Source organism: Scatophagus argus, chromosome 4 (assembly GCF_020382885.2).
Source record: "Scatophagus argus isolate fScaArg1 chromosome 4, fScaArg1.pri, whole genome shotgun sequence".
Lineage (NCBI taxonomy): Eukaryota > Metazoa > Chordata > Actinopteri > Scatophagidae > Scatophagus > Scatophagus argus.
The window spans coordinates 19,849,620-19,873,212 of NC_058496.1; the positions used below are offsets into that span (position 1 = coordinate 19,849,620).

The following is a 23,593-nucleotide window of genomic DNA, read 5'->3' on the forward strand; positions in this document are numbered from 1 at the left end:
TGTCATTAACATTCATATTTACAGATGGCTTATTAACTGTTTCTGTTGGTTTACTTGGAAATGAAGAACACTTGGCTCTTTCTTAATGATTTCTTAACAGCTATAACTGCAGACTTAATGCTGAATGCCCTTTATTAGTAATTATTAAAGGAATATTTCAATGTTTTAAGAAATGGATCTTCTGTCTACCCAGGTTGTTTCCAGTCTTTATGTCAAGCTAAGCTAAACGGCTGCTGATTGTAGCTTCATACTCAGCAGACAGACATGAAAGTACCATTGAAAGTCCATCTAACTCTCTGTTAGTGAGCATATTCCCAAAAATGTCGAACTATTCCTCTGATGACTTAATCCTGTTAGTGACTCAACAGACAGATTTTTCAAAGCCTGGTAACCCAAATGTTTTCCTAATTAATGGCTTGCACAGAATCTATAAAGAGAAATAACTGATTAACAATTAAAAAACTAATTACTCACAAACTGTAAACTGTTCTATGAAAAGTGACCTCGGGAAGTGGTACCAAGAACTGTCAAATGAATTCAGAACTTATCTTGGATTGATAACAGAGGTTCATGAGACTTCTTGGAAACTTTCTGGTAAATTATGCATCATACTGTTACTTAGAAATACTCATGAATCTCTGCACTGCATGCCAAACCAGAACAGTCAAACAAACATACGTATTTATGAGTCCAACTCACCGATCATGCTTGCTGTGAGGACACACATGAAGAAACAGCATTGAAATAACAAATGTACAGCTATATGTCTCCCTAAAAAAGATTTCCATTCAAAAGGTATGCATTTTTTTTTCATAGAAATATATTGATTTTGTCCAAACCTATTTGACTTTTTATAAAAATCATTCTTTGGGTTGATCCTGCCCAACAGCCACGTAAGAAGACGAGAAAACACCTGCATAGGTTTGCACAGCTGCATTAGACATGAGTACAAACACAGACAGACATGAGACATCACTGGGGTCACACTGTTAAGTCATTCGTGCTCTGAGGTTTCAGGTCAAAAACATTCTGTATTACAAATGGAGTCACAGATATGTCACCTAAAACGGAAGCCCGGCAGCTAAGAACTCAAAGTGCCCATGAAATATTGAAGCAATGAGAATGGAGGTAGACCATTAGTGCTGAACCAGGGCAGCTCAGAGGCTTAGTGGAGTTTCTGTATACCCACATGCCTTTTATTGATAGGAAATTCAACAGGTTATTGTCACTGAGCTGGATTGGTTGATGAGCATTCTGTGTAGTTCTTCCTCCATCTCAAGCTGATGTAAACATTTTGAAAGTTTGGTCAACTAGAAAGATGATTGACATCATGATGACAATGTCGGGACAGTGCCTTTTTGATCAATATTTGAAATATTAAATATAACTTTAAGTGTGAGGAAAAAAAGGATGGCACCTGGACAAACAATACAACCAGCTTCAGTCACCCAAAGGTTTATTCAGATGTCTGAGATCAATATGGGGGCTTCACAGAGTTCCTCAAAGACAGGCCCGGCCAAAAAAGTGCTGCTTTTTTTACATTCACTCAGTTAAGGGATCAACTTGTCCTGCTCAAGCTTGTCTCGGTTTTACTTCACTATGGCACACGAAACTCACCCTGGTTGATATGTGTCATTACTTATGGGGAGAAACAGAAGTCCAGTTTTAAGGGGAATTAGAGTGATTTTACTCATACAAGTCAGTTTTTCTGTGGCTCTGGAGGAGTTTCATAAAGTTTGAGAAAATTACCTCTGATAATATTATTGTTATCTCAGCTTGGGCTAAATAACTTTAAATTTATAACAGAAAGTGTGTGTTACAAATTGAAAATGTAGACATGAGAAGAGCAGTGGTTGGTTGGTTGGTCTGTTTTTTTTGTTTTGTTTTGTTTTTTTGTCTGTTCAGACAGATGCTAACTTTGTCTGCCTCACATCTGGTGCTGAGCAAGCAGTGTGCAATGTGAGCTTTATCAGAGCTTTGTAAAAAACAAAACAAAACTTAAAAATAGTTAACCCCATAGTAATTTGTTTATATAAAAACAGAGTTAAAGAAAGTGCAATGCCAAATCATATGAGCGTCCCTGTAACGGTATTCTCACTTTAATTTGAAGTTTGGGCCTAGGGCATTAAGCCACAGTAAGAAGATGAAGATGAAGATGAAGTATCTGCACAGCTATCAAAAAGAACATAAGTGCTCTCTTTTTTTTTCATTTGATTTGTCAGATATACTTCACACTATGCTTGTCATGCAGCAAGCTTTTGCCTCAAGTTGTGAACATCTCCTGAACAAATGAATAAACCTGAGAGATCCCACGTGAGCTGGCTGTAGCATCACTGCTCTGTACCCAATTCCAGGGTCGTCGTTCCTGCTCTGTCTCATGGGTATTCTGCTATACAACTCCTGCTATCCTCATCTTTTACCACAATCCTGCAATATCCCATACATCCACATGTCTTTCCCCAGATTCCTTGGCATGATAAGCAGGATGCATACAGTAACAGATTGTACTAATGTTCCCTCTCTACAGAGTTGGCAGTGGGCTAGTAGAGATGGTCGTAGGCACTACAAGGAAACCTTCCTCTTTGGAGGTAAACTTCATGACCCTGTTCATGTTCTGTAACACCAATAGCTTTCTAGAAGAGGGGCTAAAGCCAAAGCCTCTGGGGAAGTCCTATCCTTATATCTCTCACTGCCAGCAGTCATCAATTAGTCAGCGTGGAGAAGAGTAATGGGACAGATAAAGTGCAAAATGACCCCCCCCCCCCCCCAAAACCTCAGTGTGTGCCACTGCTCGTCTTTGGCTGTGTTGTTACCCCTGTACAGTGATGTCACTCCCTCCTTCTCCCTCACGTCGTCTGCCTCTGTCTGTCTGCTGTGCTCAGGGCCAATCCAAGGGGGCTCAGCTCTTTTTGAAAAAAGAGAAAAGTCTCTTGTCCCGGTCAGAGATGCGCTGAGCTCGTCTGGAGGACTGACCGCCGTGGGCCCTCGATGACCCTGACAGGGAGGAAGGGGGCGACCGCCACTCGTCCTGGTACTTGTCCATTAGCTGCTGGTCAATCACTCTGTGCATATCATCCTAAAACAAAGGACAAAGAAGCAAATGAGAGATAGACCGGAGAGAGACATCACACATGTAGGGGGCACATGGTGGACTGTTACAGGAAGTTGTTAGGAGATCAGACTCATTGTTATTATTGTTATCAACTTGCCCGTTAGGTGTTGATCACAGAGACACCACAATCACCTTTCATCCCCAGTAGACTGTATTTTTCGCTTAATACAGCTCATAGAATAGTAAGTAGTTATAAATGACATAATAGCCTGGTAGCATATGATTGAAACAGGACTCCAAAGCTGATCTGACATTAACATGACATCATTTTCTAAACTGGAGATTCCCAAACCTTCAAATGAAGTGATATCTATTTGTGGTAGATGTGAAGAGTTAACCAAAGAGTCTCCGCATAAAGTATTCAGTATTCATGACTCATGACTTGTTGACTATTGTTCAATTTTGCAACAAATGACTTTGACTTGGAAAAGGTTGCCAAGTTTGATGCTGGCAGTTCTTGGGAGATAAAACCACCAGGGGGCTCTGACAAGCTGCTAAAATAAACTGGCAGCAATTGTGATGGGAGACTAAAAACTAATACATAGTAAATGAATGCACTCTTTTTATTTGATTAGTGTCTTTACTTTGGATCTCACCTAATATCAGTTAACATACAGCAACATAAATACAACCACGCACCACCAGAGCACTCTGATCAACCGGGGTGTTTTTGGTGTCTGTGCTCTCATCACTCAACAGGTAAGCTGACCAGTGGACCAGTCTCCTACAAACATTCCTTTATGTGATGCAGGTGTATGGAGGGAGGAGACACAGGCAGGTGGAGAGAGAGGGTGGTGGGTTTGGATGATTCTCCTTGGTGGTTAATGGTTTCGGAAAGAAGGGGGAAGCTGGGATGGGCGTTTCTCCTGAACCGGCTAACTGTGGCATGGAATGGCTCAGCATGGCGTAGTCGGGTTAGTGCAGGGTGAAACGGCGAGATGGCGCATCTCTGGCTCACCTCTAAGGCAGGAGGGGGGGTACCACAAGGGAGAAAGGGTGGTACGGAAGCTGAGAAAGGCCACTAGATCAGAAACCACAAGAGCCAAACAGTAAAGAGCCCTGAGGAGGCAAACTGTAGGCAGGGAGAAGAGAGAGGAAAGAGCTGCTAGTTACAGATGAGGGAGGGGAAGGAGGGAACACACGAACACACACACACACGCACACAGTGTCCTCAGGTTATAAGTGTAATACGTTTCCCTAATGACACCCAACACAGACAAGCAACTGACATACTCCCTCAGAAGTTAATGAAGTGGGTTAGTGTATTAGCACAGATTCAACTGAACTAAACACAAGTTACAGGGTAGTATGGGTGTGCAGTCTGGCTATTTTATTGCTTCACATAACCTCACCGTCTAGCAGATCTGGGCTACGTGATTAAACCAGTAGAGTCGGGTGGCCGACTTGATGGCTAGGCTGGTTTGTACAAATTAACTCATGTGGCTTTTCCTTTGGTGACACATGGAAAGTAATGCATCACAAGAAAGAAACATCTTTAATGCAGTATTGTGCTTTTGATGGTACAAATGAAGATATTCATAGACTATTTCAAATTTGGCTATAATCTACAGGGCGTTTCAAAAATGAGACAAAGGGTCGCAATTTAGACTATAGATTGTGCTTTTGGCCAGATCACACACACTCCTCAAGGGAAGTGAAAGAAAATGGACAAGCTGTTCTAGAAGTTGGTGTCACTTCATTCCTATACATTATATGAAATTCTGAATGATCAAAATTCAACCAGACATTACATTTGCAGAGCAGCTTTATTTATGCAACAACCACTGCTGTTCCAATAGACCACATAAGGACTATTAGACTGGTACTTATGTATGATCTTTGACCCACCTGCCAAGCCTCCAGCTGCTGTGACAGGTTGAGTTTCTGCTGGATGGCGTCCAGGAGCTGGCTGTTCAAAGACATGATGTCTATCTTACACTTGGCCAGCTCCATCTCCACCGCTTTCTTCCTTCAAGATAAACACACCGTCAGCAAGCGTCATCCCATTAGCATGAAGGCCCTAAAGAAACTCCTTTATATGGTGATGGATATAGAATAACTCATTAAAGGAATATTTCAGCATTTTGTAAGGTGGATGAGAAGACTGACACCACTTAAGTGTCTGTCTGGAAAATACAAGGCTACAGCTGGCAGCCATCTTAGCTTAGCTTATCTTAAAAAGTGGAAACAGCGTGAAACAGCCTGCCTGTCTCTGTACAGTGCTTGTAGTTGTTAAAGAATGAACATCAGGCCAACAGTTATGAAAACATTAAGCTCAAGAAAGTAATTTCTGATAAGTGGAGCTATAATGATAACTAGTGATAACTGATAACAGGTGCTACAATGAAGTCAGAGGGACAAGAAACACAAGCAGCTGGACGATAAAGCACATTGTAAAGAAACCAAAAGTTAAGTAAGATTACCTAAACAATTTTATTTTGCAGCCTCCCTACATTTCTGTAATAACTGTACATTGAAGTTATGTGTGGACAACAGTGCAGCGTGTAAAGTAGGTCAAAGTCAAACTGTGATGGATGTTTACAACGACTCAACAACTCTGTCTGATTCCTCTGTCTATGTTTCTTATGTTTCTTGCTTTGTCAAACTTTTCAAGGATGTAACCACAGTCACAGATCTTAACAGATATGGACTTGTTGCATAAATGTTAATAATAACACCCAGTTTGTGATAAGGCAGGCTTGTTCTTTAAACTTCAAATTATATAGATGAGGTAGCCTGCGATATTCTGCATATCTGCGTACGTGATGTGATCGTACTTGGCTATGGCGTCGTCTCTGTCTCTGATAGCACTTTGGAGCTGCTCGCTCGGTTCTCGGATTTCAGCCATTGTCTTCATCCGTTCGTTCTCCTCCCGGAGAGAGCACATCTCTACAGAGAGCAGCGCCATCTGCAGGTCACATGGGAGGATGACACAGATGTGTGAGTTTACTGGGGGGGGGGGGGGGGGGGGGGGGGGGGGGGGGGTGCTCATGTCTGAGGCTGATCTTTAGTTGACCCAGTTCCACTAGAAAATTACTGAGATGTGTGTGTGTCTGTGTGTGTGTGTGAAGCTTTTTTTTGTATCAATCATGGAAGACATTTAAAAGCCACAGGAGAGAAGTGAGCTGTCCTGGCAGAAAGAAAACAAGACTGTCCTACATTACAAAACTGTTGAGGTCTACATCTGCAGCACTGTGTCATCTAAATGTTATTCCTAGACGTGAGCGCTCCTTAATGCAGTGTCATTCCGCCAAGAAAGAGTGCATGTGATCTTAAATAAATAGGGGCTGTCTAACACTTCTCTTTTCACACAGTCAGCACAGAGCATGTGTACTGAAGCCAGCACCTGATTGTGAAGCTGCAGCACCTCCTCTTCACTGCTGCGAGTTTTGTCCTGCTCAGCTTCGTACAGCTCTCTCACTTCCCTCAGCTCCTCTCCCAGCTTCCTCACCTGCTCCTCCAGAGCCTCCTCGTCACTGCGCCGCGAGCCCTGTCAAAACACCAACACACACTCACTGCACGTTTATTAAAATAGGCACACATTTTTTAGTGACCCTTTTATTTTACAGGTTCCAGAGGTTTCTAATGATTTTCTAGACATAAACTGTGTGCATGTGAGCGTGAATTCACGTCTTCTGGTCAATGCAAGGCAGGCCAGCTGAATGTGCAAAAATGTAAAAAGCATCTACAGACGAGCATATGTATTAGTAAGTGTGGAAAATGAAGATTCCAGTTTATATTTGAATATTTGGTTTATATGCATTTCCTGTTAGTAGAATTTTAGCAGTTCCTTCAACCACTGCTTATAAACTGTACACTCCTATTTGACTACCAAGGGCGTTATGCTCATTCAGCTTTAGGGAGCACATTTAAATGTTTATACAAGCTTTTTGTTTTAACTTGGAAATAAGTCACTCTTCTGTTTTTCATACTGTGTAATTCTGCAAATTCTAACAAGTGTTAACTATAGCTCAGTGTTAAGAATGAGACTTTTTTATACTTAATAACCAATACTGCTGAGTAATCAACTAACCGTGAGTTAACAGCTCTTTACACATTTCCATCCATCCATTTTCTATACCGCTTATCCATCAGGGTCGCGGGGGAGCTGGAGCCTATCCCAGCTGACTACGGGCGAGAGACGGGGTTCACCCTGGACTGGTCGCCAGTCAATCGCAGGGCCGACACACAAAGACAGACAACCACACACTCTCACACTCACACCTAGGGGCAATGTAGAGTAGCCAATTAACCTAATGTGCATGTTTTTGGTATTGTGGGAGGAAGCCGGAGTACCCGGTCTTTACACATTTCTGTTCAGTTATTCAGCTGTCACTGATTTGTGATTCTTGATTCTTCTACATAATACCCAAAGACACAGTTTATTCAGGGAAATTACTAGGAAATTATCCCCTAAAATTGGCTATTTGGAATCTGCTGACTAGATGTCAGTGTGTTGTTCATTACCGTGGACTCGTTGCCATCCAGCAGATTCTGTGTTAGCCTCCGTAGCTCTAGCAGGCTGGTGTGGAGGCTCCCAGTAGGCACATCCTTGGCTGAGGACGTCTCAGAGGACTCGTCCATGGAAGAGTCGGTGGACAGTGCCGAGTCCGTGACGTCATTCCCTCTGAGATGTGAGCAGAGCGAGCGAACTTCACAGTAGGCCTCCCACAGCTGAAGGCGCAGCTGAACAGACAGACGGGGGTCAGGGGGGAGTGATTTGAGAAGCCCACCAAGGTCCTGATGTTTTCAATCAAGCACAATCCTACTGTAGCTACCTGCTCTCTCTCCTGCTCCTGCTCCTCCTGCTCCATGCTCTGTTCTATCTCACACAGCAGGCTGGATGGGTGAGGTGTGAGGCTTTGGAGGCTGTGCTCCTCTGTCAGCTCCTCCAGCCGGGCAGTCAGCTGCCTGTGGGACACCTGAACCTCCTGGAGCTCCAGCTGGCTCTGCCGTAACTGACAAAACATTGGAGGTAAAACTTGGGACTTAACAGTGTAAAGCATACAAGAGCAGTTCAGCTGACTGTTTCAAGGACGAATTACAGCGTGTACTATAGCGTATATTATACATCAACAGATGTGCTATTTTCAGGACTGATACCGACTTTTATTAATAATGTTTACCAATATTCGGAACTGATACATTTGCAATAAAAATGAAACTCTTCCAGTGATGGAATGTACCTAAGCACAGTTTGATCGAGTACTTCTGGGGTATTTCCATTTTTCTACTACCTTATACTTCAATCAGACAATCAGACAAAAAAAATGCTTACTCTTACTCACATTAACTTCCGAGGTTGCAGCTATTCCTCACCTAAGAGTCCTACATTCATGTGTTTGTACCTGCAGGTCCTTCTCGTGACACTGCCTCTCCAACACCAGCGTCCTCTCTCTGAGGTCGTCCACTGTATTCTGCAGCAGCTCGTTCTCCTCCAGCATGGCGTGCACCCGATGTTCCAGCTCCATCTTCCTCTCCGACAGCATCTTAATCTGACACGTCAAACAACACTAGTTAGTCAGAGCACCACAGAAAAAGGGCATTAACTGGAGAAAACCGAGGATTGCTTAGATTTCCCGGTCAATAGCACTCAGGAGGACAGCTGTGGTACCTGACTGAGGGATAAATTTTGTTGTTTTCCTTAGTATGAGGCAAGCTGGGCTCTTACACAAGATTAAAAAGTACTCCCACTGGCCTTAAGAATGTGTGTTGCCTAGCACGGGCGTAGGCGTTAGTTGCCACCCTTGTCTACAGGAATGTCTTGGTGATATGTTAGCCTCTCCACTAAGCTTGATATGCGCTTACTTCTCACCATGCATGTGCACTGGCCTTCTGCTGAAGGCTAGCATTGCAGCAACACATGATTTGACTCCATCATGATTTGTTTTGTAGCTGCCTGAGCAGCATTCCCTATTAAACAAACATCACTTCTTGTTCATTTTCAATCCTCCTGCTTTTGACCTACATCTGGTAACCCAGTTTAGTTTACATGTGGATCACTTTTTTCACTACCATATGAGCATCCACATTGCCAGGTTCTGAATATTTTTGGGCTTCTAGTCTCTGTCTTCACACAAATAGGGCAAAAAAACATTAGTCATCAGCACATGTCATATGAAGGGAAAGCATTAGAAAAGTGGGAGCACCCAGACATTGCAGTATCTCAGCTAAATATAGAGCAGTAGCCTGTTTTCTCCCAATTATAGCGCAGGCTCTGCAGTCTGGGTGTTTTTTGGCTCGCTTTGAAGAGCAGCTACAGGGAAATCTGAATTGTTGTGTTCTCACAGTGCCTTTGTTCATGCCATACCTGGCTGATATCACAAATGACACAACTGACATCACAACACATCTCATGCTAAGACAACCAAGCATGTTTTTCATGCTTGATCTCAGGAAACAGGGATTGCCATAAGACAAAGTCAGACAGGGATTTAACAGCAAATGTAAAATGCTACAATAATAATAATGGTTATAAGAGTTTCATTCAGCTTGAGATTCAATAATCTAATCTATAAAATAACAGTGCTGTGCCCTATAATAAACTCATTTAATTGAACAGAGGAGGGGCAGTGATTTCAAAGGCAAATAACAGTGCAATCCTTGTTTCTATAATTTCACAAGGCGTCACATGCAGCATGCAGACTGGCTGACGGACAGCATTCGGTAACCACTCACTTCTAGCCCTTGCTGCTCCAACCGAGAGGGAAGGAGGGTGAGGGGAGGGAGTAACAGTTGAGGACAGAGATAAAGATTACAGAAAGAGATCTGAGAGAAATCGCAAAAAAATCCCTGATAGAATAAACACTTCCAAGAAATGCTATGAGCTTGGCAGGCGAGCATCATCCTCTTCCTTGAAAGTAGTGTTTATTCCATTTATTTTCACCAAAAACTCCAACTATGTAACCATAGCCCAACATCAGCCTTTGTGTTTGTGGTATTTGAATGATAATGGGAATTTTCCTGAGTGAACTGTTTTAAAGACATCAATCATTAGGTGGCCTGACTGAGGATGAGTGATAGGACGAAAAGCAGGAAGCAGCAAACATGTCTCCAGGTACACTGTGTTTATCTCTCATTTTAACTAACTGTTGTGTAGACCGATAGAAAGAAAAAAGTTTCTACATGAAACTATTCACAACAAGGTCTGCGTAACCAGTTCACGAGAGAGACATTACTGTTGAGTTTTTCTAATGTATTTTTGGTGCTTTGAGCGCCACAAGTGAAGCGCCATCTAGTTCCATTATAGCCTGGAGAAAGCAGACATCTGTACAGCTGATACCTCCAAAGCTCAGCAACTGGATAATCTAGATGACTAAATATACTACAGGAAAGAGGAAAAATGTGTAGTTTTGATATTGGGATGAACTGCACCCTGACAGATAAGCGGTACAGAAAATGGATGGATGGGATGAACTGCCCCTTTAACTTATATTGACATACTTAGATGTACTGTTTCTGTTTCTGTTTTGGTGCCAAGTTCAGTACAGTGCATTTCCATCAACTGTACTGAGTATGAAGTGATATCTGGCGGTTAAAATGGTACAGACAGTGGCTCACCTCAGCCTGTAGAGTCTCTAGTCGGGTCATGTGCTGGCTTGTAGACAAACTCTTCTCCCTGAAGTCGTCCCGTAATGAATGGACCTGAGTGGACAGCTGCCTCTCAACCTCTGCAGCCTGGAAGGAGACAGACAGACAGCCAGAAAAGAGAGAAAAGTTGAGTCCACAACGGCCTTAAATGTACTTACTTCTGAAGAACACACCAATTTAGTACTGCACTCCTATGACATTGCTGGACTCTCATAGTTAAACAAAAAGCAAATGCAAGTAGCAGCTAATGTAGCCTCCAGCCTCCAGCAGAGATTAGGGGTGGGTTACTTAGGTGTGATAAGCTCACTCCAGTCTAACATTAAGTCAGTCTGACACTGACTCAAACGACATCCCATGAGGGCATTTATCAGATGCCACACAGCTCCCTTTGGAGCCAAAGAAGTCTCTATGCAACTTCTTTCACATATGCAGTAGTACTCCCAAAGACCTGGAATCAGACTTCGATGTGCAAAATCTGCTGTCTTCTTTAGTGGTTCTTCATAGTGTTCAAGTGTTACATTAACTGCTCAGAGAAATTAAAAAGATTACAAAGCAGCTTCCTGGTCTGAGTTTCTTTACAAACATCCTGAGGTGACTCATAATCTGATGGCAAATGTAGGTACATACACATGCAAACCCACACTGATGTTCACAGAGTGTTACTGACACAGTGTTGCTTGTAAATCAGCCCCCCCTCTCCCCGGTCTGTTCCTGTGAATGATGAATCTGATGGCTGTTACTTTGAAAGCTCATTTTTACCTAAATGTCATGATCCTTTTTAAAAGCTTCAAATATTCCACTGCAGCACACTCAGTGCATCAGCAGAGCTTATTGGACAGGTAGGATCAGGCCACACAGAGCCTGAGCCTGAGCTGCCTTCATTAGCTTACAGCCGCACTCAGGAAGCCACTGTTCGCATTATCACCACTGCCATGGCAACAGTAAAATCCTAAAAAGCACTCACAGTACTCAACATCAAGTAAATATGTCAAAAACACTGTAAGAAAGGCAGCAACTGGATATACTGAACACAAATTCCATTTTTATAACTATGGCCAGCAGTCATAACCTCTGACAGATTCACCGTGCATGTATCATTCTTTTTTTTATGCTTTGCCATTCAGTCAGTAGGTGCTGAGTCAAAGTTGAGATGAATTGTATCAATCTGGAAAGCAGCCTCTAGGTGGCACTGCACACTGTTGCAGCATCTCAGGAGGCTCACAGAGAGATGTGAGGAGGATCAACAGCTGATCCCGAGAATACATTAGCTCACTTCAGCTCACGTCTGTGCTTAGGTAACACTGCGTGAAGTCTGTGTTCTGCTGAGGGTCTGAAAGGGACAGGCTGCCTCTGTCGCTCTGGGGCTTCACTCTCGAACTAATAATGCAGCACTTTGTTGTCAGCATCTGATCTCTGCAACAGAATTGCGTCAAAACTGTTAGGTCAGTAGACAAGCAATGGCAGAGGTTATCATACAACTGTATATCTGATTTTTTTTAAAAAATTATACTTAAATAATTGCTACTAATAACATTGTAATAATATTGTAATTTTTGTACTTTTAAACAACTGTCTTCTTCAAAATTAAAAGAGATTATGAAAGACTTGAGGACCAACCTGCAGAGATATAAAGGGTATAACTAAAATGATTAGGGATGGATATAACCAGAGCAGACATCAGGTCATGTGACCTCAGCTCAGCCTTTCAACGGGCCTCAGGGGGAAATCAGAGGAACCAGTGACCTACCAGGGCAAGACTCAGACGGTTTCACAAAGAAGAGACAAGAAACTGATACTTGCTGGTGAAAGTGTTGGTTGAAGGCAGTAAAAAAGTTACTTAAAGGTTGACCTATCTTTCAAGAGTTAAAAGAACAAATTTTGACAGCAGTTGGGGAAAAGCACGTCATTTAATGGATGCATAAAACACTATGGAACAACTGGAAATTAGAATCTACACTGTATGTCTGCGTACAGAGTACTGAGATGAGATGTTTCTAGATCTGAACACCTCAAAGCATTAAATAAATTCTTATAATAATTTGCAATTACAGTTCTGCAGTTTTAAGTTACCTTGTTGTACCTTGTTACTATGAGTTAATGTCTCTGAGCCACTGGGTACTCAGTATAGTGACCAGATGTGAGTTTGACTGCATGAACTCAACTTCTCTGTGTGGGGAAACAGATGTGCAGTCAATGGAGGCCAGTGCAGCAGCTGGCCACAGGGGTAAACGTGACATCTGACCCACTGACCCAAACCACTGACAGATTTAAATCATGTTGAGAAAATCACAGAGCTGACTGCAGACCGCCTGATTTGCAGATAGTCATTTAATCTGAGCGCAAATTCCTCAGATCCCCATCAAGGCATTATCAGCATGGCAGGACAAACAGGGGCAAACCAGGCCGCTGCGACAGAATCCAGGGCAGCAAAGTAGGGCTAACATTTATGTGAGCAAATACAGTCACTTTCCAGAGGAGGGTCCACACTTGAAAAGTAGGTATTGCTCCTGTTGATTCAGTTTGCAGTCTGTCTGTGGCTGTGGAACATGATCTGTTGCATGTGACTGCAGGTGCATCAAAGGTCTTTGGTGGCGCAGCATCAAATTATCTGTATCCTTGTGCTATTCTGCAGAGCACATCCCCATGGTAACAACACATGGAGTTTCAATTTGCATGTCACTCTGGTTGTCATAGAAACCAGGGAGAAGTGGGATTGGTGGAGCTGTGACTTGTGGTCTCAACGCTTCTGGTATTTTCTTTATTCACTTTGACAGAGCGCTGCCTTGTCTAGACTTACAGAGGATGGGCAACCCCACGTTCAAACGGTTGCATAACAAATACTCGGCGTGACAATACGTGCCAATCAGAGAGCTCACCCTGGGAGCAACAGTTACCTTGGGCTGATGGGAAGCAGATGCTGTGTGCTTAAAGGAGGAGTGAAACTGAATCTTCTACAGTGTGTCATGCGTATACACTGAACTGACAAGGCACAGACACAGTGTAGGATGACTGCGCCATTCAAAAACATTCACCTGTTAAATTGTTGCTAATGACAATTCAGAAAAATGGAAAAGAAATACCTGAAATAAACAACATTGATGGAGGCTGCTGTAAACATTTAATTAGTCCACTTTCTATCCAAACTGTGTTTTTCTTCTTGGTCCTGTGTCTTTCTTCCCGGTCTTGGTGTTTTGGTTTTCTTACTGATGACTCAAAGTGTAAATTTTCTCTGTGCTCACTGACAATCTGATTTTAAGAGGTGGAGCCTACGAGCGTCATTTGGAATCCTGAGCCAGTATTCTGCAAACACAAGTGTGATGTGGACACTTGAACAGTGAACGTGAACAGTGAAGTAGGAGGCGTCCTGTGTCCAGCAGTTAAACTTGTGAAAAATATTGGTGTATTTATATATTCTGTAATTTTTAATGAGTGAGAGGAAGTAGAATTTAATGTGATAATTGTATCTTTTTCTGCAAAAATCACATCAGACACACTTGAAATAATTTTGATGTTTGCTTTAATACACATGTGGTGGAAATCTTTAAATGAATTGTAGAGATTGAAGGAAGTACGATTAACTACGGCCATAAAACATGAGGACACTTATGCTGGAGTCAGAGCATTCCCAGCGATCTCTGAGCATTATGTGGTAATGTAATTAAAGAAAGGTCCCTTCCTTCCTGCTGGTTCACTGTGATCAGATTAGGCCTGAGCAGATTGGCTGCTCTCACGCTCAGGACCCATACAGACCAGCACACGCGTCCTATTCTATACCCCTGGATCAGTTGGACCCGTTTTCTCTGGGTGTATTGAATATAATGTTTATTTTTATCACCCAGAACTACAAAGTTTTTTCAAACGCGCACACGCACAAAGACGACTAAACAAGGGTGGTATGCGTGTCAACCTGACGAAGGCGGAGACGAACATTTTTAGATCTTCTTTACCCAAATTTCTAAGCCACCTGCTGTTATTAATTAAGTAGAGTGCGGACTGGAGTTGTTGTTGGTTCCTGACTGTATGCATATGGCAAGGCTATTAGCACGGATTACAGCCTAATCTCCTCAGCGCTGTATCTTACCCCATGACTTACATCACTTCCTATGAAGTGACCTTCCTTCTCAAGGTCATCCCACCGCAGCCAATCGCAGGCTTGGTAAAGAACTCACTCCTCTTCATCTTTGGCTACAAGTTTTGCTTTAGAAATCGCTCTCAAAAACTGACTTATTCTTCAAATTGCATAAATTATGTAATGAATTAATAAAAAGCATATTTTAAAAATCATAAATAAATGAGACTTAAAATTAATGCATAAATAATTCAATGCAAATAATGTTGGTAAGTAATCGGGAAATTATTTATTTCTACATCTCCACGCATTACTTTAATTTACTTCATTGTTTTCTTCTTTTATATGTCTATTTATTTCTAATGATTTATTAATTTGAATATTTGTTTGTTTGAAGAAGTTATTATCCGTCCTGCAGTGTGGCAATGGCAGGCATGAGTTGGTTTATTTGCACCACCTGTTTGTGTATTACTGTAAACCCAGCGGCTGTGGATGTGAGTCTTCTGTCAATTAGGAGACTGGACATGAATAGACGTCTACTGTCCAGTCATGGCTCTCTGTGATGTTAATGTGATTTCCAGCAGGCACACCAAACACTCCAATAAGAAGCTCATAATCGCTACCACAAGAACACATGCTATTCCATAGTTTTAGACAGACTGATTTAGATCATAATTGGACTGTTCTGGTTAAACAGTTAACTATGACGAGAAAGAGGGGGAAGCAAAGGGAAATAGCAGGCCTGAAGCGGATTTGCTACTGCAGCGTTTCCTCACATTAGTTTTACATTCCCCTCCATTCACTCTGAGCTGTAAACAGTTAACATTACTTAGTCACAGTCCATTGCTTAGTAATGAGCACAGACAGAGAGGGAGAAAGAGAAGACAGCAAGACAGACAGAGACAAAGAAGGATAAAACGAGAGAGAAAGTGAGCACGGAGCCTGACCTCATTTATTTTATTACCCGGCAGGTCTCCCTGTGTCTGTCCAATTCATTGAATCATGAGATCTGGATCGATGCAGTCAATTAGATCTCATAAATATCACTGAGTCACAAAGACCACAATATATTCTCCCCCCAAAAGCACAATACAGACCACTTTCAGGGAGTATCTTTAAAGATTTCTCAAACTATGGTTTCAATTAAATTAAATGCAGTTTAATTACACTAAGTGCCCGCTCCTGCTTACATCTATAGTGACTGACCAGTCCACAACAGTCCTTGATTGCAGTGTGATGATAGTGTTGGGGCAAGATGGGGTAGGAGGCGGATTTAATCTGATCAAAAAGAGCAGGAGAGCTGCTCTGCACAGCAGTGAGCTGAGGGGTTCAAATGAACTGCACAGTGCCTCACTGAGCTGCTTGTGCCTGGCAGCAGATCACATCTTCTCCCAGGAAAGGAAACAACACACGCAAGTGCGAGTGTTGCCATAAACAGCAGTGCTGACAGGGTTATCAAAGGACCTGTACAGGCTTGTCAGCCTTAGTGTACTCAGCTCTGGGGCATCCTCAAACGTGGCTTCCCAGTGGCAACTGCTGTGTGCCTACCTGGCAGCTGACAACACTCTGATGCCTATGTTTATAGCCCTTAAGTTCTTATAATGGTCTTACAGGTGTTTATACTGGTGTTTAATACATATCCCTCCAACAGGCTTGGCAGCATGACGTAGCCCTGCTCTTGGAAAACAAACTCATTGCTTTGATGACCACACACCTTTGGAAACACAGTATGTGACAAACATCGTGGCAGGGACGGGATGTGGACGAATTAACAGGAACACTGAGGGTAACACTCCAAGCCAGTCAAACACGTTTCACCAAGATAAAGTTCACTACAAAGCTGCTGTAGTGTTAAGCGTCCACTCTGTATGAATGAAGGGTGCTTGTTTTGGTGGAGACAGAGTAGACTGAGGTATTGTACTGGGCTGCTTAGCAGGGCTTAATCAGCTGTGGCTACAAACACCAGCACTCTCAGCTCCCTCAATCTGCATCTACTGCCAATCTCATTCTCCTGAGGCACACATGCAGTACATCGCATCAACAAAGGTACAGCCTAAAACCAGTCAGAGTCCTGCTATATGCATCTTTCTGTCTATTTATCTGTCAATCAATCAGCCTATCTGGGTGTTTCAGATGGGACCTCTTCTACTCTGCCTGTTGCAATAACTGCATTCAAATTACCTGTCAATATGCAGAGTGTTATTGCATAAGTGTGCAGTCCAATCATTTTAAATTACTCAACATAAGAGCCGGAAGCTAGACTTTTATATTGATGAGTTAGCATAATTCAGGTGAGGGGAGAGAGAGAGACAGAGTGGATGGAGGCAAATCCCGCACCCTGAGGGATGATGAAGCCTCACTTGGCTGAGCATGTTATGTCATGTCAGCCAGGCAGACTTAAAGTGGACAGAGTGGGCCCGAGGCCAGGCCAGGCCAGGCCAGGCCAGGGAGCAACGCATACTGTATACACACACACACACACACACACACACACACACACACACACACACACACATCGGGCACAAGGGTGTCTAAAGCAGCATTAAGATCATGTGACACAGTGACTCAAAGCTCAGGCTAATTAAATCTTCCAGGCAGACTGGCCCTGCCCGCCTGAAGCAGTCCATCTGAAGCACACCTATACACACACACACACACACACACACACACACACACAGCGATGCTGGTCCTCACCCTGCTGAGTTGCTCCAGCAGTCTATGGTTTTGTTCAGAGAGCTCAGTGATGGCCTTAGTCTTGTCTCTGTCAGCCTCTCTCAGCTGAACCTGGTGGCGCTCCAGCTCACCCTGCAGCTGCTGGACGTCCGTCTCCAGCTCAGCCACACGGCCCTCCCACTCCCCCTCTCGACTTTCCAGACGCCGACGCAACTCGTGCTTCTCCTGCTCCAGGTGCTGCATGTGAATGAGGGGAGAGACGGTTACGACTTCACTCGCTTGGATTCGATGTACAGTTTAGCTTAATTGTACAGAACCAAATCTCTGAGGGCGTGACAAAGTCAGACTTCACACGGATGATATCGTTTCAACAAACTTGAAAATATTTCACAGTAGTGAAAGTGAAAAAGCTCAGGACGACCCCTTGATCTCCTTACTAAATGTTGTGCCACAATAAAAGCACAGTCTAGCTTATTATTCAATGGCCATACTCAACTTTATTAGATTTGATGAAAAAATATTTACATTGTGGTGCTGATGATGGTGCTGTGCCATACACCAGCAACTGAAGTTTTGTTGCAAAACCAAATGTAAAAAACTTGATGAATCTATGACTAGGCTATAATTCAGCAATATAACAGAGGGATTTTAAACCGATCCAGTCTCATGTTGTCATAGCTCCTGGAGTGACCCTTCAGCTAATAAGAAGCTTTCTCTAGATAGCAGCGAATAGTGGACAGAGGCACTGCACCAGCCCAGTATGGATGGGGGTTGTTATGGTCGAAGTCGAAGCCCTGAAGCAGCTGGCATCTGTTTGCCCACTATTTTCATCTCTGTGGAAATGCCTGAAGAAAAGCAGGGATCAAAGAGAATCTACACAACATCACAAAGCAACATGAAGTGCTGTTAGAATGAGATACCGGGAACTGTAACATCACAAACAATAATAAGAGTTTTATATTAAGAGGCAGCTTATTTCTCTGAGCTGCAACACAGGGATGAACGTGGATCAAAGGGCTGAACAGATGTACAGTAGGTACAGTAGGCCCTGGACAGCCACGGGATTAGTCTTTGTTTTTTTGTTCAGGCCACGTGTGAAGGACTTTGAAAACAACATGAACAAAAGCTTAGCTATAAAAGCATTCACCACAAACATCATGTGTGAAATTAGGGTATAACTTATTTAGCTTGGCTGTTAGTCGCTGTTAACACAGAGACAGTGTAGCTGACTTTATCTTTAGATCACAATGACCAGCAAGTTTCATTTCACTCCATGCACACTGTCCCCAGCTTACAGCATATTAAGTACAATTAGGTGCAAGCATGAAAAGGAGGACCCTGCCAGGTGAAACCCTCTTTCGGTGGCAGCTTTAATGTAGAGCTTGACAGACAGCATTTGTTATGATCCTCATGAGTTTGTTAACATTGCTCAAACTTCACAGTAGGATTATGGAATTTTGAGATCAAACCATAGAGAAGCTTGAGGCAGGGTTAATACTTGAGTAAATTATATTTACTTCATTTAATTTACCTCTAATTTCTCGTTCAGATCTTTGTGCATTTTCTCATATTGCTTTGTCAGGTCTTGGTTTCTCTCCAGCAGCGCTTTGCCGAGTTTAGCAGCTAAAACCAAGTCCTTTTCCTTTTGACGGAAGAGCGACAGCAAGTCTGAGTTTTGCTCTACCGCAGGCGTCTCTAGGTCCGACAGCTCGTCCTCATCGTCCCGCTCCCCGGTGAGCATGGCCAGCTCCTCCTCCAAGGCCATGCCGAGGCCTCCGGAGCCGGTGTGCCGCAGCGGGTGACTCTGAAAGCCGCCGGGCTCCTGAGCGGCAGGGCTCCCCCGGGGCTCCATGCAGTCGCTGTCCAGCTCCAGTGGTGCTGAAACCACGGCAGACGTCTGCAGGTCAAGGCAGAAAGCAGACATCGCCGCCCGGCGGAGGAGAAGCCAACAGATAAGAGTCGACTGGTTTCACTCCGGATGAACCCACCCTGTTCTGACAGGGTTGGGCTTTCCGGACCGGCTTGTAATCGACAGTTCATCCATCATTCTTGCAATTCCCAGCTGGATGCAGTTAGAGGGTAAACTGCTGTCTTCCCAGTTTCCACACGTCCCTTCTTCTTCGTTAACCTACCAGCCGCGACTCTGGCTCTGATTGAATCCCAGCAAACACCGCCTCCTCTGCAGCTCACTGACTGGCTCTTTATTATTAAACACACTAAATGTTTTTATCCCGGAATAAACCGCCTCAATGACCTTTGCGGAGCAGTCGGTCGGTCCATTCCGTTTCGGGATCCTGGGTCCCCCATAATGATTGCCCTGTTACACCGGAGGCATTTGCCAACCAAACAGATGAGCGCGATCCCGATGCCTCCTCAACCTCTTCCCCGTCTTCACTGCGCGCTCCCGCCACGGTTGTGACGCCAGCTGCGACCTGTTACAAATGGGGCCGCCCATTGGCTGAAAATGATAGCGCCATATTTTGGTGCTCCTCACACACATCTGTGGCAACCAGTAAATGAGCATGTGAAGCGATAACACGAGATCAACAAGATCGGGCCGTTACCTTAGGCGGCGCACCAGCCATCGTCAGAATGGAAGAAAAACCTGATATGTGTAGAAAACCCCATATATTTACATTTAACATGAACCGGTGCTTAAAACAAACATGACGAATATCACTTTCATAATGCAATCTATTATTATGATAGTAAAGGACACTACTATTTCTACCCCTATTTTGTTTCCCCCCAAAAGTCAAAATTCACACTTTTTCACTCTGCACCTGTCATAGTTTATTTCCGTACACGTGACAAATAACAAACCCTGCTGCAGTAGATAGATAGATAGATAGATAGATACTTTATTGATCCCGAGGGAAATTCAGGTTATGTTTTAATGGTGAGCACCTTTTGCATTCAAAATGTAGCGCAAATGTAAACTTTGCACCCAGTAAGTTAGAGTAAATAAAATATAAAATAAAAAAATAAAATCTATATATAATTAGGTATAGCTATAGATTAGATTATATATAGATTATAGGTATAGATTAGTGTGAGCTGAGGTTAAAGGTTAAGGAATTAACACACTTGGCAAATGCCTCTCACTGATGCAGCAATATGTTTATACCAGAGTGTATAAGTAGGGGATGATGGAGGTAGAGATGAAGTTAGTATGTGGGGGTTGAGGGGTTGGTGATGAATGATTATAAACAAAAGCTCTTGAGCTGATAAAATGAAAGCACAAAAGAAGTGGGTCACAGCCTGCTGCTCCACTGTCCCCAGCTCCAGGGGCTGTGGGGGCTACCCAGTAGATAATGGGTGATTTCCTCAGAGCACATCAAAACCCTACTGCTTGGATAAACCGCTAAGCTGACTGAATTTGACAGCCCACATTATCCATACCAGTGTAATGCTGCTGTTGTTGAATTGATAGCAAATAAGAGGAAAAACAACAACAACCTTTGTGCTGTAAACAGAATTACGCACTGTATTACAGTCTGATCAGTCAATGCAGTGAGTTGCTTTTTCGTTTAGTAAAATTTATGGCACAATATATGATATTTATACTAGGGCTCTCACATATAAAATCATAGTGACCGAAAGAGTTACCACAATATCTAGAATTTTTTAAAAAAAAAATAATGATAATGCAATTGGTCAGTTTCATCTTTAACTTTGTTTCTTGTGTATATTTTGTTTTTTTTTTGTTTTTTGGTAAACAAATCACTCAAAATATAGGTGTAGGGAGATAAAGAGAGTTTGTAACTGCTGACCAAAGTGAAAATACAATCAGATGAACTGCTAACAATCCACAAGGCTTAAAATACTATCATATTTGTGTTCTTGACACAATATGAGACATCTGTATATATATCGCAACACCCCTAATTTATGCTAATTACTGTTACAACACAACACAATTTAAATACAATAAAACTCTCACCAGAAAGCTTATGAATGGATACCAGTTAATGTTAAAATGTTGCAACATAATGAGTACAGCAATATGTCATATTACATGACTTTTTGGCAGGTATAGTACATTTTTGTCATCGTACTGAAGGCGAGCCTGAAAATTGTATGTCAGGAGTGTGAATAAATAGGAGTCTAACACCGCCTTCCCTCTTTGAATGGAGATTATGAACTGGCCCTCATTCCTCTTTAATACAGACTGTGGCTCCCTCTGTGGAAATAAAACAACATTACATTCACATGGCACAATATTATGGGTAAACAATCGACAGTCCTCTTACACTGCACAGCTTTAAATAAGTGCACAAAACAGATCTGAAATCTAATTTGGGAGTTAATGATCAGTGCTATAAAACTGCTTCTCAACAATTTTATAAATGGCTACCAATTAATTTTGGTATAAGTACTGTTTACATAAAGTAGGGATTATGGTAAGGATTCACAAATACTTTTTTGTTTTTTGTTTTTTCAATTATGTGCAGTCCAGTTGTAACTCAGTTTACAGTGTTTCAGCTTTTATAGTCAATCAGATAACATAAATAGCCTTCTGTCTGTGATGAATTGTCAGCATCACTGCAAACTATGCTCATAATGTCAGTAAACAGCTTTTTCATTCCTTAAAAACAATGAACCTAGCTTCTTTAATAGTGACAGCTCACATTTAGTACCCAAAGAGGAGTCTTCCTAGTACTTCGTGTTCTGTGCTTATGTAACATCAACCCTTAGTCATACAGGCCTGACTCTGCCTTTTTTCAACTAATGCAAGGTTTGGCTGCCTGTTATGTAACAAAACTAGGCTCTTCAAACCTCTGGATTGCAGTATTTCTCTCTGATACCTCTAACCTCAAACTGTAACATGAGAGAACACATACAAAGAAATAAGAACATAAGAAATATATTTATTTCAGTGTTTTACCAATGGGTGGCAGTGTTTTTGCACTGGTACTTCTGGATGAATTGGGAGGCTTGAGGCGCTTGTAGAAGAATCAGTGCTGCTCTGTCTGATCATTTAAGCTTCCTTCCTGTTGATAGTTTCTGTCAATTTATATATCGATATGTGACTTTTTAAAATTTAGCATCTGCCTTTATTTTGCAGGGACAACAAAACACATCCTAAAATTTGTAATACTGTGCTTACATGCAATTAAACGATTGTCAGCAGATTAGTAATCAGTTTCATTACATTCCAATGAAATCTTTGTGAAACCATCCAGTGAAGAGGGTTGTAATTTTCCATCTGTACTTCAGGATTAAGTACAGGGATTGGCCTCCGAGACATACAATACCTTGTTGCTAGGAAACATCAGTATGATACCTCATACTCCCAATCACTGTGGAAATACAAACGTTTTCATACTGATGTCAGTACAGATATCATGTTAATATAAACTGTTACTTATCACTGTTAGATCTGCTTAATGTGGCTTAAGAAAATATGTGCAGAGTTTGAAAAGATCCTTTTTGTCCTTGGGACAGTAGCTTGTACTAGCAGGTATAGTTTTACTATTGTGTTTACTATAGATGTACAGTTATGTTGTTTTCCACAGCAATTGTGAAGGTTTAACATGTGTCATACTGAAAGAGGTCATACTCCCCTAACAACACACTGCATTATGTAATGACATAAGCCAAAAGTAGGTTCTAGTCATTAATCATTTTTATCAAGCATCTTCAAGAACCAATAAGAAAACTTATGCCCTTCTCTCCTGCCTGTGTCACCTGTCATAGTGACTGCTAAGTGGTGACCTCAACCTTTGTCTTTGTGGGGAAACCTTTAATTGAAGACTCTTCCTAGACTTGCATTTGTCCAGACACAGATTTCAATTACAGATCTGAAGCATCTGAGGTATTAAAAAAAATCATTAATCTATTGGATTCAAAGACGAAAAAGACAAATAAAAAACAAGAACAAAAAGACTTTTGGCATCCAACCCAACCAGAGTTTTACATGTTTTCATGAGTACTACAGACATGAAAGTCTAATTAACAACCTGAGAGAAGTATGAGTGAGTGCTGTCCTTGTTCTCTGTCTGCCACCAATTACTGTAACATTCATTGATTGTACATTACTGTGCTGTCACCTTCTGAGCATTTTGTCCCTTCTGCTGTGCTAATGTAGTGCTGCTTGCCAGGTTAGGTTCTGCCATCTGTTACTGTGTGCGTAATCTGTCACTGTG

At 42.3% G+C, this 23,593-nt stretch overlaps 1 protein-coding gene and 1 long non-coding RNA gene across 3 annotated transcripts in view; one reads left to right on the forward strand and one right to left on the reverse strand.

Moving 5' to 3' along the window:
• LOC124057782 overlaps positions 1-23,593 on the forward strand; it is a 1,110,263-nt gene that overhangs the window by 369,395 nt on the left and 717,275 nt on the right. The gene's annotated exons all lie outside the window — the stretch shown is intronic.
• On the reverse strand, positions 1,827-19,705 carry bicdl1 (BICD family like cargo adaptor 1). 2 transcript variants are annotated; one of them, XM_046386265.1, is made up of 10 exons: positions 18,976-19,704; positions 17,466-17,681; positions 10,673-10,789; positions 8,461-8,607; positions 7,891-8,070; positions 7,580-7,798; positions 6,459-6,602; positions 5,890-6,020; positions 4,961-5,081; positions 1,827-3,076 (listed from the first exon to the last, which is right to left on the reverse strand). In XM_046386265.1, exons 1-10 carry the CDS (start codon positions 19,366-19,368, stop codon positions 2,900-2,902), a joined length of 1,845 nt encoding a protein of 614 aa, XP_046242221.1. In that variant the 5' UTR covers positions 19,369-19,704; the 3' UTR covers positions 1,827-2,899. The 2 variants fall into 2 exon arrangements, with proteins under 2 accessions (XP_046242221.1, XP_046242222.1); XM_046386266.1 differs by lacking the exon at positions 1,827-3,076 and adding an exon at positions 3,119-4,184 and having other exon boundaries at positions 18,976-19,705.